The sequence below is a fragment of the Takifugu rubripes genome, chromosome 8 (genome assembly GCF_901000725.2).
Source record: "Takifugu rubripes chromosome 8, fTakRub1.2, whole genome shotgun sequence".
Classification (NCBI taxonomy): Eukaryota; Metazoa; Chordata; class Actinopteri; order Tetraodontiformes; family Tetraodontidae; genus Takifugu; species Takifugu rubripes.
The window spans coordinates 11251633-11267340 of NC_042292.1; the positions used below are offsets into that span (position 1 = coordinate 11251633).

General features: G+C 41.8%; 1 protein-coding gene across 12 annotated transcripts in view; it reads right to left on the minus strand.

Moving 5' to 3' along the window:
- Positions 1–15708, minus strand: part of nrxn2b (neurexin 2b) — a 457955-nt gene that overhangs the window by 8839 nt on the left and 433408 nt on the right. For 9 of the 12 annotated variants that reach the window (XM_029839775.1, XM_029839769.1, XM_029839766.1 and 6 more), the window contains 2 exons: positions 15308–15397; positions 4900–5222 (listed from right to left, as the gene is read on the minus strand). In XM_029839775.1, coding sequence (XP_029695635.1) covers positions 4900–5222; positions 15308–15397 — 413 coding nt within the window. The remainder of the gene's footprint in view (positions 1–4899; positions 5223–15307; positions 15398–15708) is intronic. The other 3 variants (XM_029839776.1, XM_029839774.1, XM_029839773.1) reach the window with 1 other exon arrangement.

The following is a 15708-nucleotide window of genomic DNA, read 5'->3' on the forward strand; positions in this document are numbered from 1 at the left end:
TTCATCACACAGGATGAATAAGGTGTGTCGATATCACCTGGAGCGACACTGTCTTGCACATTAGTCCACGCACACCATGCGCTTAAACATTTCTATTCCGCTCAGGATGGCTGGACTGCACAATTTCTCACATCAGACAGAAATGCAATTCTTGAAATGTACACTTCTATAGATCAAGTCAGACACCCAATATATCAATACAGGACTAGACGAGTTGTGGTTATTTTACAGTCATAACTTCATTCACACACTTTTCTGTAACATCCTGCTCCTTTGTGGAATTAATTTTACGTCAAAAAGTAACAGCAATTGCCTCTATTTTGCGGCTTGCCTTTTACCTTTTTCACTTCTTACTAGACTTGTGACCTAAGAATTTCCTCGCCGGTCAGGGGTGGAATGGGGCAAAAAGAACCAATCAGCCAAGGCATTTTGCACCCAGACCAGCCAACATCTGTTGGTTGAATCAAGCGTTGATTATTGAATGCAAGAAGAAAAACGGGTCGTATTTTCTGAAAATAAAATTCAAAGACACCTTTCAAGACCAACACAAACTTGTCAAAAAGTTTGGAAAAAAATCTGCAAGCCGATAGAACAATGCACTATATTTCCTTGGCTTTTGGTGCTCTACTGACACCTATAGTGCCTTTGAGGCTGCCATAAGCTAGGAGGGCAGCGCCAGGATCAGGCAGGGTCTGTCCTCTGCTATTTGATACGGCTGCAGCTGGAACAATTAAAGTTATTTTGGTGCATTTGGATGGCCTCTGCTTTCACTGCTTTCATTTTTTATATTTGTTGCATTTCAACGCCGCCATGGCATTTTGTTCAGAGGTTATTTTTAACACTGTTTAATGGACTTTTCACCTAAGCGAACTCGCTGTGACTGTTAGCCCGGCCCTAACTGACAGTTAACCTGTGGGATGTGCCATTGGGCCATGCTAAACACCCACACGGCTGGACAGCTAGTCGCAAAACCGGCCGTCCAATTACGTGGGGTGAAAAAAACCAAAAACCTGTTGACCAGGCCCCATTAGACACCGGCCCACTGGGACCGTGCCCAGTGTGCCAGGTGGCCAGTCCTCTCCTGTTGTCAGTGCTGCTGTAAGCATCCTGGTCTCTACTGCAACGTCTCAACTGTGGGTCGAAAAGGTCAGAACTTTTCTGATTCAATCATCACGAGATGAATGAACCCATCTTGCATCTTCCAATCCAGACTGACACCTCGGACTCTGTTTGCGTGAACGCAGCGACGAGAGAAACACCTTGCAATTGCGGCTTCATGCCCCGACACCAAATTTGGGTCAGTGCAAGACAAGCAATGACTGAGTGCTTAATGGACGCCCCCGATATCGAAAGGTAAGATGATGGCTGCACAGGGGGGACCGCTTCTCGTCTTACACATCAAAGGGTACGTCTCTTATTCTAGGCATCAAAGCCAATGATTTCATTTTGATCAAAGTTGCTGTGCCACGGGTAGCTCCGAGGTGTCGAAATTGAATATTGGGTCTCTGCTCGCTTGAGTTCCAACAACGCAGTGCTACTTTATGTCTCTGCTATGACTTGAATTTTTTGGCATATTTATTGTAGAGCTTTGATCCCAAACAACAAATCTGCGTCACTGTGACTCTAAAGTTTCTGTTTATACTCGTGAATACTGTGAATTACTAGTTTTACTGGTTAAAAGGTGTAATGAAAATGAAAGAGGAAGATGGAATATAATAATAAGTGAGCATTTTGGGGAGATATCAATACCTGAAAATGTTATAAAAGTTTAATTTGGAAACTCTTTCTTTTGGGAGTTACAGGCAGAACGAAAAGCTGGATCTAGTTTTAAGCAGCATTAAAGACACAATTTAAATATAGAAAAAGGCAGAGTTTTCAACATTCAGCCGTGAACCTGTTTTATATTACATTTTATATTTTATGTCTTGTGTTTTTCTTGCAGGTTTTATTATCTTAGAAGAAATAAGCTACAAGGAGCCAGAACTGATGCTGCCAAAATAATTGTTTCATTTGCATATTTTGTGTTATCTCCTTTTTTTTTTTCTGTCCAAATGCATTCTGCTGAAAATGGTGTTTACGGTCATTTGAGACTATTTAAAACGCCTACCCTGACAAAGAGAAAGTTTGAATCTAGTCTGCCTCGGAGACAACAGATGGCATATTCAGTCAGTTTTGTGTATAAAAGACCGTATTGTTTAGTGTCATAATATTGCCTCTTCCCCATGCAGGTTTTTTCGCTTTTGTTTTCTTGTATTATCACAAAGTGCCTTTGTCTGACAGCTATACCCACACATCCACTTAGCTGCTTAGGCTCGATGGCCTTTTGTCTGAAATAAATATGAAAATAGAATCTGATGAAATCACAAGGTATTGTCAAGAATAAGATTTTCTTCATGTTGCCAAAAAATACTTTTATTTTTACTCACAGGGGCCATATTGAAACAACGAGAAGGGTTGCTAAAAGTACTATAACGTATTTAATGGCACGATAAACTTCCCTGGAAATTTTTGTCTGTTTGACTAAGAAACTTGTTGATGACTGACGATTATTTTCTTCCCACAAAAGCTGCATTTGGCTGAAAGAACAGTACGCCTCATAAAGCTGCGTAAGTGCACTAATTTTAATAGAAATCAAAAATTTATTACTATGGAAGCCAATCTGTGTACTTCTGCTTCGCTATTTTTCGCGTAACAAGAACTTTTTATTTTGTAATGATAAAATAAAGTCTATTTTTTCGCAATAAAGACTTATTTTGTGTCAGTTTTCTCCTGATAATGGACTCGCGTATTTCGTTATCTTGGAATAATGAGCTTCGTTTTCTCTTGATAATGGAATTATTTCATAAATTTGATATTTTAAAAAAAATCTTTTGTCTCAATTTGCTTTAATTCCTTATCAAGATATGACAGAAATGTTTATTTTCGAAGGCTAATCGGCAGCAGTGATGATTAAGGCCAGGTTCGCTCCATGTGATCAGTGTTCAAATCCGACAGTAAAATAACTCACAAGTATGTGGCTGGTGTTGGCTTCCAAATACTACTACTCATCCTACGGAAACTACTAAAATGTGTCCCTTCAGACAAAAGGTCATGATGGGGTCAGTTGCCACCTAACGATAGAAGACCTGTATTCATCAGAATATGTAAACTTGACCTGACTCAATGAAACCTGTCTGCACAGCAAATCTGAGCTTTATGTCCACCGACAATCTCAACCCCTCTCTAATGTTTTTCTTTCCGCAGCAGTATTTCCCACCTGTTTCTGCGGGGAATGTTCTAATCTTTGGATTTCCATAGGAGCGATTCGTTTGATCTTAATCTGCTGATCGGGGATGTGGAAGTTGAGCACGCGGAGCCTGCCACCTGATCTCAGATAAGCTTTTGCAGACATGAGTGGTACTAAAGATGTGGGCTGTTTGGCACCCTGCTAATGCTTCCCTCTAGAAACAGAGAGTTAATTGTATGGTCCAAATTTGAATTATTCAATGAACAGCTTTTAAAAACCCTGGACAACACTTTAAAATGCAGACTCTGAAATATTCCCCTGCTAGGTCTTTTTAATTGGAGTAATGTTGCACAGAGTTCCAACTGTGTGGGCATCACAGCTTCCCGACTGCTTGCTAATTGTTGCTTGCTGTGATTGTAATGACTGCACTTGCAAAATGTGCATAACATCAAAGCATGAATCATATTTTTTTTTTCTTGATGCATGTGTGGGAGCATCATAAATATGCATCTATGGCAGCCAAAGTCGCGCCGCCTCTGATCTTTCGCCAGCATTTGTAGATCGATCTGAAAAAAACGACCTTATTTGAAGAAAGCTTATCTTCGGTAATTCTGTAGCAACAGTCATTATTTTAGACAAACTAATATTCAAAGAACAGTGACAGGTTTCTGTCACTTTGTTGCATTTCTTCTCTCCTGTCTCCTATTGTGTTATATTCATTGTTGTTTTTAAATCTATAAAAATATAGCATGCACTACTAGTTGAATCAAGCGATCCTCACTCCTTTCTGCTTTATGCATGGAGCAGCACCAGTTTGGCAGCAGATCAATGTATACAGTATATATTTTATGTGTGTATATATAAAATTGATTTTTTATCATTTTCATTTAATTACCAACTACACACAAAGGCACTGTGCCTTTTAGGGAGGGAATGACATGACTTTCCAGGCTTGTCCCCTCCATGATTTCCACCCATGTCTACACATACTACTAGTCCTGCGCTGACCAACTGGTTCTGTTTCTTCCTATTAAAGGGAGGGGTTTCTGTTTCCAAGCTGTTGCTTGTTTGAATTCCAAGTTTCTGTAAAGTGCCTAAGAAAACCTTGATTGTAACAGATGCTATATAAATAAAGCTGGATAAAATTGAATTGACTGTGTGCTTAAAAGAATGCACTGACCTTGCAGCTGATGTGTGATTTCCTTTGAAATTTCCTTTGGTGGGCCATCTGCCATGCTGATTAATCTTTATTGTGTTCTTTTCATCCCTATATTTATAAAGTTACTCAGCAATCGACTGTAATTTCCCACCAAAATGACCTAAAAATGACCTCGAGGCTCACAGGTACAAGGCTGTATCATCTAGCAACTATTGGGTGGTGGTGGCAGCTCATTTTGTAGTGGAGTGAGGAGGGAGATTTCTGGCTTAAGTCCCGGTTGCTGACGGAAAAGTGAAAAATGGGCTGTTGGCAAAAGAGGTGTTGGGACATTTTGTGCTGTTGAGATACCTTTGAGCGAGGTATTGACCCCCCAATTGCTCAAAGTGCCTCCCGAGGGATAACTTAGTCTGATGCGTGTGTTTATTGTATATTCGTGTAAAACCCGCATTTATTTTCTATTTTTATTTCTTCTATTTCGGATTAAATAAAATCTCCTCCAAACAAGACTACTCACCTGTGTGACACTGTCCCTCATGGTGGGTGAGCGTTGTTTGCGGGTGGTGGTTGTGGCCATGGTCGTGGTCGTCTCCATTATTGTGGTGGACATGTCAGCCAGAGGGGTGGTAGAGGTGGTGTCGGTGGTAAGCACCGAGGGCACGTCACCCACCAGCCGCAGGTTGCCCTGAGTCTGGACGTTGGGGTCGCCCTCGGCCGCCAGCTTAAGTACTTGCAGTCCGTTATAGTACAAGCCAGAGATTTGGCCCTGGAAGTGGCGTCCCTTCTCTCCACCACCAATTTTAATGAAGGCTTGGCTATTAAAGATGGTCAGCTGGCGACCTAATAAATGAGAGTTAGGACAACAAAGAAATAATGAGGGAGAGAGAGGAAGTGGCGGTAAGAAAAAAAACAGAAATTGTGGGAAAATGGAAAGAGAAAAAAAAAGTACAAAGTACATCAATCGGTCATTGTTTCGGGATGAGGTTGTGAATGAAACAAGTTTCTCAATTGGTATGCAGGAACGCGCTGGAATACATACTTGGATGTCCATACTTTGATAGTATTTGTATTTCATTGATTGTATGGCCATCCCACAAGAATATTCCCAATTCTTGTGGGATGGATGTGAGCGTGAACTCAAATACCTAGCTGTTCTAAGGTGACGATTCAGGTCTAATACGTATGCGATAAAATGGTACACTTCTGGGAAAATTGGAGCGCACATGTTAGCTTTAGAAACGTAGTCTGGTGGCGATCGATGACCTTTATCGAGAGCGGGAAAACGTGAGGGCAGAGGAGTACACAGAGCCGTCGTGGAGCACTCTTAAAAATGGGAGGTAGGGGACTGTTTGACTCGTGCAGGATTTCCTGGGCAAGACTTTGGAGAAATTGTACCTGGGTGCAAAAATGATGTGGCCGGGCTCATGCCGCTTTCATTGAAAGAAAGCTCCAAACGTGGCCCTCGAATAAATTGAAGGGGGCAGTTGCAGCCTGACCCCGGGACTTAAAGTGCACAATGAAATGCATCTCATTGGGCCTGAGATGGAATGCGTTATAGCGATGCTGGGCCAGTGCCATTGACCTCTGGTGTGCTTGAGCTGCACAATGATAAAGCACCTCTGCCGCTGGGAAATACGTCGCCTGGCTTTGCCTTCGAAAGTGGGAGAATAAGATCCTCGTTCGGGAGAAATGTTTAATTCATCGGGGGATGTCCCAACCTGTGGTCATTACCTTTCTTCAGGACAGATAGATGGATGAAGGGAGGGTAAGGGCGACTGTTTAACTCGGGACCAATACTAATGTGTTACCAGAATCTTTGGTGGAGGCTGGGGTCTGACAGGTATCGTTTTTCTTCCTATTCCTGCCCCTAGCTGTTGTCAGTATTTCACCTATGTATAATTTCCACAGGTATCTTGTGCTAGTGTCTTTTGGGACATCCCCTTGTACAAACCATATGACTCTGATGAGTGAAAACATTGACCACTATTATGGTTCATGTGGTTAGGGGAGTGTGAAGGGTGCATGATACTAAGAATTAAAAACAGACTAAATTAGGTCTCCTTGATGAGGATCTAAGAGATTTTTGGCTTTATTGAGAAGGCAACAGTCAGTGGGTTTGTCTGTAACTACAAATGTAGCCTCTCTCTTGACAGACTGGTGCAATGACATCTGAAATGAGACATCTGTTTGGCTCAATGGGGCTAGGATTGTGCACATTTAATGCACCTGGTATTTGCAGCCACTGACATGATCTATGTGTAATTTTGTAAACAGAGATGAATGAACCCTCGGAATAGCTGTAATGTCGCTGCCGTTGTCTCTAGGACCGCAAGGCGGAGAGAACGGCCCTCTTCTCATCGACGCGAGGACACGAGGGAGGCAGCCTGCATCCCATTTGTTTTCAATTAAGATGGCTGAGAGGGTACTTTATCATTGTAAGTATGATTTATTCTCAATCTGTATGATTTCACTTTTGACGACACGCATGTGACGCTAAGGTTGGTGGTTGGTGGGTCCAACGTCGTGCGCACGCGTGCCTACATACAATAAAACCGCACGCATGGGCGTCTGAATTTTCTGCAGAGCTGAGTCTATTCCATGGAGACGCAGGCCATTACGAACGTCACACTATTATCAGTTAGGTGCGTAAGGGGCCCATGGAGGATTTGACTCCATCTTCAGAAGTGACTTTAGACATTGATCGAATTGTGGAAATGCAATGGTGAATGGACAAATTAATGAGAATTGGTTCAATTTGCATTAATTGTAGCGATCAAGAAGATTTCCTGGAGGGACTGCTAAATGTATGCTATATAGACGGTCTCACTCCACAATTTAATCAATAAACATGTATTGTTGAACGGAAAGGAAGGGCACTTTCTCCCAATAGGGCCATTGGTAAATACATTATAACGTACATACACAAATATTTATAGATCATGCAAAAATCACACTGACAAATGCCCACATACACACAGATCACCTTACCCACATAACATTTCCAGTCTGTGATCTGCAGACACGGATGTTGCATTCACGTCTCGCGCCAGCCCAGTGGGTCTCCTACTCCAAGCAGCCCCAGTCTGCCACCCAACCAAAGTGGCGTTTCGAATTCAGTGTTTATTGTTCAGTGAAAAAGGTGTATGACGTGACCTCCAGGCAATATCTACTGCTGCTCACCCGCTTTTGTTATTTTAGAACTGCCTGCTCGTGTCAGTGGGCCCGTTAACGTGATCGTAAAATCCGATAACTGGGAGTAATCGCAGAAACTGTAATATTCACATCTCACGCATTCTCACTTCAGAAAAAATCTTGGTTTAAATGTCAATTTCTCAGACTTTGTTTGGAGGATTAACATTCGAGCGTAGGGACAAAAGGTTTTTTCCCCCAAATCGTCGTCTTGTTGAACCCAGCAACGCTGACAGTCATAGCATTAGCAGCCCTAATGTGGGCGCAAACAGAGCTGGCAAAAAAGGCGACATGCTGCTGGTGTCCTTCGTTTACATTCAGTGATTGTTGTCAATTATCTCCCGCTCACACTATGACTATATCACTGTTTTTATGAGGTTTTATTGTTTACGCATACACTGCATTATGCTTTATCTTCCTGAAGATATAGGCTCACACACAGTGGCCTCTCTAGCTCACAGAGCAAAGAGAAATACGCAATGTATTTTGAAAGCTTTTTCTGCTTGCCTGATCACATGAATAATAATATTCCAGATCAGACATTTATGGCCTCAATCTCAATATGTAGCACATGAACTGCAACATGGTTTATGTTTATGTTTAATCTAGATTATTCTTTCCTACACTAAACCTTAATCTATTAGTCACCAAAAGAGGTGGTGCTAACATTTCCAACCCATGCTTTAATTCAAGATGAAACTCAAGGATATTGCAGGTTAACATAATTATAGTAGTTTGTTTGCAACTATTTTCTCGTGTTGCCCCTGAAAAATGTTACAATGATGACTTTGGCTAAAAAGACAAACCTCTTCACCCCCCCCAAAAAAACCCAAACAAACAGTGTAAACAGAGGAATTGAGCCTTTGGTTGAGCAGAATGGTTGTAGCAATGGCCGTTTGTGTCTTCTCCCTCTCTGGCTGGGAGCAAGAGAGCGATGGGGAGGAGATGAACGGTGCCCTCTAGTCTAGATGAAGGGAAATCAGTGATTGTTTTTAGAGCTGTCTGCTCACGACGAGACCCAAACAGGGACTGATGAAGTTATTGCTTCGGGGGTTGCCGGGCTGAATCAAAAGTGACGTGAGCTTTAAGAGCCAATTTTTGGTGGTGGGTATTAGCAAGGTGGGATAAAAAGCCTCTGTGTGACATGCAACCGCAACGCTTAACACGATGCAGCCGAGTCTTTGTAAGCGTATATGGGAGCTTGTGAAATATGCCAATGAAATGATCTTTGTGTGTGTTATTTGCTTTTGTTTTTTTTTAACTACGAAGAATAAAACATTATGAAATACATAAATTTGGCATATCATTATGACCATTGACATGTGAAGTGGAACGATTATTGTTATATGCATAAGGAGTTGAGTGAGTTTGACAAAACTACTGAGAAATGGACACAAGGTGTTTCTTATTCATGATATATGTATAATTTTTCAAATATCTAATGTCTTCATCTAAAGAAACTAGGAAAGAATGTCAGGAAACGTTCCAATTTAAAAAATGACAGCTGTGTAAACTTATGTGCTTTATATTCCTTGAATTCTTTTTAATCTTTGCTGTGAGTTTGCAGATTATTTTGTGTTTAGTTGGTAATTTTGTCACTGTCATTTGTGCTAGCGAGGTGGGTAATAGTAAAATTAGCACTATTCTGCTGGACATAACTTGACAGTGGGAACAACTAGCCCTGCAACCCCCAGACATAGTCCTGGGCCCTCGACAGGCCGTGTCCCCAGTTTAGAAACCGTTGCACTATTGTATGCAGTTTTAGCTCTGACCAGTTATCTATTGGCTGAGAATATGTATTTAACTATTACAACATATTTCACATAGTAGTCAATTTAAGTTGGTCAGTTACCGTAATTTCCGGACTATGAGCCGCTACTTTTTTTCCTACACTTTAAACACTGCGGCTTATTCTACGGTGCGGCTTATTTATGTTTTTTTTCGTGGCGCACTATCACAACTATTGTGAATCAGTCATTTTTACTAACCCTCATCAGCATGGAAAATACTAGAAGAAAAGCATATGATGCGGCTTTTAAGTTAAAAGCGATCACTCTGGCGGTTGAAGAAGGAAATCGAGCTGGCGCGCGTAATCTTGGCGTACATTACGGTAATCAATGGCGAGAAGGTGGAGACGCCAGCCTGGAGAACTGATCCAAAGCAAAAAGATGACAAAAGCTTTTAGACGTAAACATCGCAGGTGGCCCGAGCTTGAAAACGTTCTGGAAGACTGGGTGAACACACAGAGAGCAGGCGGCCGCGGTGTTTCCGCTGTACAAATCAGACGGAAGGCAAAAGCAATCGCCACCGCCATGAAAATAGAAGATTTTAGAGGTGGGCCATCGGGGAGTTTTAGATTGTTCATTGTAAAAAAGCATAAACAACGTAATTTGTGTGTAGCTGATACAAACGTATATTTCAAGGTAGCTGCATTACAGACACTGTTAAAAAAATAAGCATTTACCGGTAGAATATATTTGTTTATGTTGCTAAGCGGATTAAATTAAAAGAAAAGTAAAAAAATCCTGACGTGATAAAAATTGGATTTAAGGCCTCTGTATAAACATACAAGTAAAAAGAGTGGCTGTTGTTTCTTACCTGTCTGTTTATCGCTCATCAGTGACTCGTCTCTTAGGGTAATAAAAACATATACTAAAAATGCTATTTTTTCATATTACTACGTGGGATACCTGCGGCTTAAAATCCGGTGCGGCTTGTATAAGTACAAAATTGATTTTCTTTCTAAAATTAGATTATGCGGCTTTTAATCAGGTGCAGGTGTAGTCCAGAAATTACGGTACTGGTTTTTGTTTTCTCTCATCAAGCACTTTCTTTTGGAGGGGGGAAGTGTAATTTTGACGGCACTGTGGTAAACCAATCACTTGAGACTGCAGCATGTAACGACGCTATTTTGCTTGCAGAGAGGCCTCAATGATACGGGTTGAGATTTAACGTGGCCCCGGTCTGTAAACCAGCTGCCATGCAATCTCTATAAAAGCCAACATGGACTCCTCCCTCGGTTAACTCCTTGTCATTTTCGCCCAAGTGATTCCTCGGCTGCATCTTCAAAAGGGAAGCTGTAATTTCAATCAACGGCACCATAATGACGTGGTTCAAAGTAAACCGCCGCCGGTCCAGAGACTTGCGTTCTCTTTCTTTTGCGGGCCAGCTGCCGAGCCCTCGGTGAAACGCTTGAGATAGAGGGACGGTAAAGAACAGGGTTTTGGACAGGGGACTGAGAGAATGGGGACATATGAGATGACAGAGGGAGAAATAGGGAGCGAGGATGTCAAAAGCAGTTCGATTACATGGAGTGAGGGAAAAAGTGAAAAAAGAAAGAAAGAAAGGAGCTCCCATACACGGAAGCCGTATATCCTATCTGCTTGGTAATTTTAATAAGGCCCGTTTACAAATAAGAATCTTCGAGTAAAAAGCCATGATTGACACATGGGTGCGTTGTTATTGTTCCAACTAAAGACAGTATCAGTTTATAATATCTTTGCCATCTGCAAAAGAGATTTCAAGTCGCCCGTTGGCTGCGAGTAAATATCTCTTTGAACAGACATTGGCTACGAAGAGTACGGCCATTTTCACTTGGTAGGACTTCTGTGGCCAGAAGTAAACCATGTATAGCAGCAGCGAGTTTCACAGCGGTGTGCCATCCTCTCAGCTTGTCTCCGAAGAGGAGCTCTCGGTAATTACAAGTTGAACTGAGCTGAGCTGCATTGTGGGTTGGGCTTCGGGCCTCGCTTGACCGGCTAATGCGCAGATTGCCCGTTGGAGCAATTGGGAGGGGTTGTGATATAATGTATGCTGCAGAATATAGGTGGAAAAGAAGAAAAGGGACAGCAGCTTGATGCTCTGGCCAGATGTGTGATCAGCTAATATGAAAAAAGTAATTGTAGGAAGGAGATATGAGGGGCAGTGGGGCAGTGAAAGGATGATCCAAGTGTAGCTATCTCCCGAGGACAGGGTATAAAAAAGCCTGCAGTGGGGAGAGAAGTATCTTCCTCTCACCGTTGTCAACATTACACCTCTCTCATCCTCCTTCTATTCCTGTTATCTGGAAAGAGTGAGTGATGCCATATGGCTGCTTCTCTCTCAAACCTTCCTCTTTACTGAGTCGCCGGGCGGGAGGAACAGTTGACGCACCGCTTTGTGAAATGCCGGGCTCACAAATCCTCGATGCTGCGTTCACAAGACTTTGTAGCGCACACGCGAGCAAATAAGAGCTTCCCCAATTTCTGTTTTTCTCCTCGCCTCAAAGGGAGGGAGAAGATGAAGGGGACTAAAGCGTGGTGGGGGTGGGGTGGGACGCCGACAAAGTCGATTATAAAGTTTCGCCGAGTTATCTCTTCTGCACAAGGCTGTCTTCAGTAATTAACGGCCCTTTGTCTTTTTACTCCTCAGTAGTCAGGCTGTTTTTACACAGAAAACTATGAATTATATTTGACAATGGACAGAGTTGAAAAATCTTCTTGTGAAGCAACTGGAGTTGCTGGGAGTGCAGCAGTGACAAATTGAATTTAAGCACATGTACCATCCGTGCTACACATCTACAAATATATGTAGCATTTTGCTTTCTCTCTCTCTCTCTTCTCTTCCTCTCTGTATCTCTGAAGGGAGTTAGGGTTCCTGACCCTCCTCAGGTTTTAATCTAGATTGTCAGCATGGCAAACCACAACAATTGTCAATTGCATTTATAATGCTTATCTTTTCCTCTGTTCTGTTATTTTCCCTTCTCCTCCACCCAACCGACCGACCTTCAGCAGGAGAATCCCCCCATATTACGCTGCTCTAGCTCAAGGTTTCTTCCTGGTTTCTCCCTTGTTTATTTTACTCGTTCACAGGTCAGGCTCTGGGTTTCTGCAAAATGTCAGTAACAAGCTCTATAAATAAAGTTTAATTGAAACAGGTAACACTGGTTAGCTATTAAGAATACAGGTTTTTGTGCTTTGTTAACTCAAGTGTCGATGTTTTTCGACTTTTTGTAGTGAGAGATGGTAAAGAGAATGAGGCTGATTTTTTTGTCCCTTGAGCCAAGAGGTCCCTACGATTCCCCCCAGATATGACCAGAACAACACAATATTAAAGCATTTACTTCTGAGATGGGAAAGGAAGAAGCTGCACCCCACCCTGTTTAGGGAAAGAATGAATCATCATCATCTAAAGACAGATAGGAGAAGGAGTCGGGAACCTATACGTTGTGCAGGAAAAGAGGGGAATTATAGCTGTAAGGGGACACAAATCTTAAAGTTTTGGCTCAGAAGAACGGCTTAAAACTTGTAGTCCTTTCATTTCCCCCCACCCTGTCTGAATGAATCCCAGTAATGGCTGCCCTTTTGGATTTAGTCGGCAGCCTGGCGCAGACAGAGATGCTCTCTCTTATCTAGCTCAGACACTGCCATGGAGCTAATAAGAGCTTCAGAGGCAGACGGGGTTACACGACACGGTTCAACTCCTTGACTCCATCGACTTCCACATTGCAGAGTGCCACTGTGATATGGATTTACAAAAGGGAATATGAGCAATTAGCAGTCTTTTTTGTTGTTGTTTATGAGCAGCAGTGCTAGCGGTATACTTCTGAGAGATTGGAGGTGCTTGGAGAGGAGACCCATGGGGCTGGTTGTGTTGGTGCTTGGAACAGCGAGAGAAGAAAATCCACGCTGCTTTCCATGCAAACATTCTCACGTCTTCAATCGACCAAACTGTCTTAGCCGTGAAAACAATAAACGTTAAAGGGACCTTCATTTATTTCTTTAAACACAGTTTGTTTCAGTGATACAGAGCAGATGCGGCATGTTTAAATTTGGTTTTTCATCACTCTTTTTAACCCTCTGAGTTTTTTGTTCCGGGGGAAGACATATCAGGAAGCAGTTGTTTCTTTTAGAGCAAGTTAGAACTGAGTTAGCTTTTTGTTTAGTTGTTTTTGTGTGTGCGCGTGTCTCAAGACACTGTTGCAACCTGTCCAAGTTCTTCCAAACACCTACATCCAATCATCTCAAAAATTAAGCAAGATTTATAACAGAGGTTAGAACTGAGGGCTTCCGGAATCCGCAGAATTTTTCAAATTGCGTATAAAAATCTTTTCCGTGGTCGGGGAGAAAGTGCGTATGCCCTCAGCGGTTAGTGTGGGTGGAGTTTGATTTGCTGTTAGGTGGTTAGATTCCACTTTGTGGTTTCTTTAGGTTTGACCTGCTTCCATATCAGAATAATAGCTTTAACCCTTTGAGCTCAAATGTCCAATAAAACACTTATATAAACTAATGAAATACATGAAAAATGCCTTTTGCCTTTGCCTCCCTAATCCGTACTGAAATTGAACCGTACTAATGTGGGATCGGCGAACACGCCTCAATTCTGAAACTTAATTTAAGCCCTTGCTTGAGGTTTCATAGAGGTTACTTAAGCATTTTATTCTAGTGCTTCACTCAATTCAGACCCACTCAGAGCTCAAGAAGAAAGAGAATAATGCATTAAATTTCTAATTCTCTTTAGAGTTCCCTAGCATACTTAAATCATTTCACAAGTGGGTAAGTCATTTCTTATTGATCTGTTTTTTTTTCCACTCAACTTTGATCTCTCAAGTCTTATTAACGCCAATTTGCATGTTGACTAACCTCAAAGAGAGTGCAGAAGAAGAATACAGACCTGTCATGTGAACTGTTTTGTATCCATCAAATAAAGATACGGGTGTCGGGTTGTCCTGTATTTCTGACGCACGAATACGAAATTTTGCTCACTGAGATAAATCTGAATTCTTCCCCATTTCAAAGTAGTAACTGGTTAAGGCTTAAAATAGTTAATTTTAAGCCACCAAAAACTGGGAGATAATAGAACTTTTATTTTCTTCATGCTTAGCAATCGAAATTATACTTTTAATGCTGAGCATTATTCCCAAGACGCATTCCAATGACGCACAAAGGTGCAGGAATAATGCCTCCGCCATGCCCAAATTGCAGTGCCTGCTATCAAGGCTTCCGCAGGTCTGTTTTAATTTGGTCCCTTCCTCTTTCTCCTTCTTTATTTGAAGAATCCACCACCTTCAGCAGCACAAACACACTGCGCGAGACGAGATGGCAAAACGAGGTCAGGACTTTGGGCACTCAAAGGGTTAAAGAATCATCGCTTTGATGAGGCCACATTCAGCACAATTCTGCGCAAAGTAGGGCAGCAGTTTACACTTGGTAATAATAATTAAAAAAAAAAGACAGTCCCTTTAACTTTTAGTGACTTTCAGAGAGGATTCTTTTGTCTGGAAAACCTCCAGTAATCCCGTGAGAAATAATTTGCTTTTATGTCAGATTAAATATAGTCAGCGTAATAGCGTAATCCACACTCAGTCAAGAAAAAAGACACAGGAAAGAAGGCTATTTAAACGTGATCAGGTTATTGGGGGGAGGGGGGGTTATGTCAGGTTATTTGGGGATTAATCCTCTGAAGAGATGCAGTCCCAGTTTCAAGGGCCTTGAGTTTGATCCCCTGGATAACATACCAATGTAAAGATGTTATTCACGTGATTGAGTAATTTCACTTGGGCAATGTGAGTAAAAAATCTCCAATTATGCTGCAAGCTGCAGCGGGGATGAGGGAGAGCTAAGGTTTAGCTATCCGTGAGCCAATTATTCGGCTTCTCGTAGGGAACCGATGTCGCGGGCACTGCACCTCCTCCAGAGTGGTGGTTAACGGTAGGTTAGGTGATTAGATCATTAGTGGAGTTAAAGTGATTTTATTACCTTTGTCAAGTAGCCACTCGTCAACTACCCGACCAAGTCGGTATGGGATTCTTTGTCTAGCAATAGCCAGGCGCTCATTATCAAAGTTCCCTTTAAAAAATTTGGAGAAAACAAATTAACAGACGTTGCAAAAGAGAATCTGGAAGTTAAAAGGTTAAAGGTTAGAAGGGCAGCATGGCAAAATGTTTAGCAAATTATGTACTTTAAAGCCACTTTAGTTCGGACAGGAAGAACTTGTGTATTTTTAGGCTGGTTTGTTTGGTTAGCCATCGTAGTTACCTAGTGTTTATGATTTTTTTTTAAATGCAATAACAAGTTAAACAGATTTAGGACATATTTAGACAATCTTAACAATATTTCTGCACGTTGAACATTACACATTTGGTTTTATTTGTAAAAAA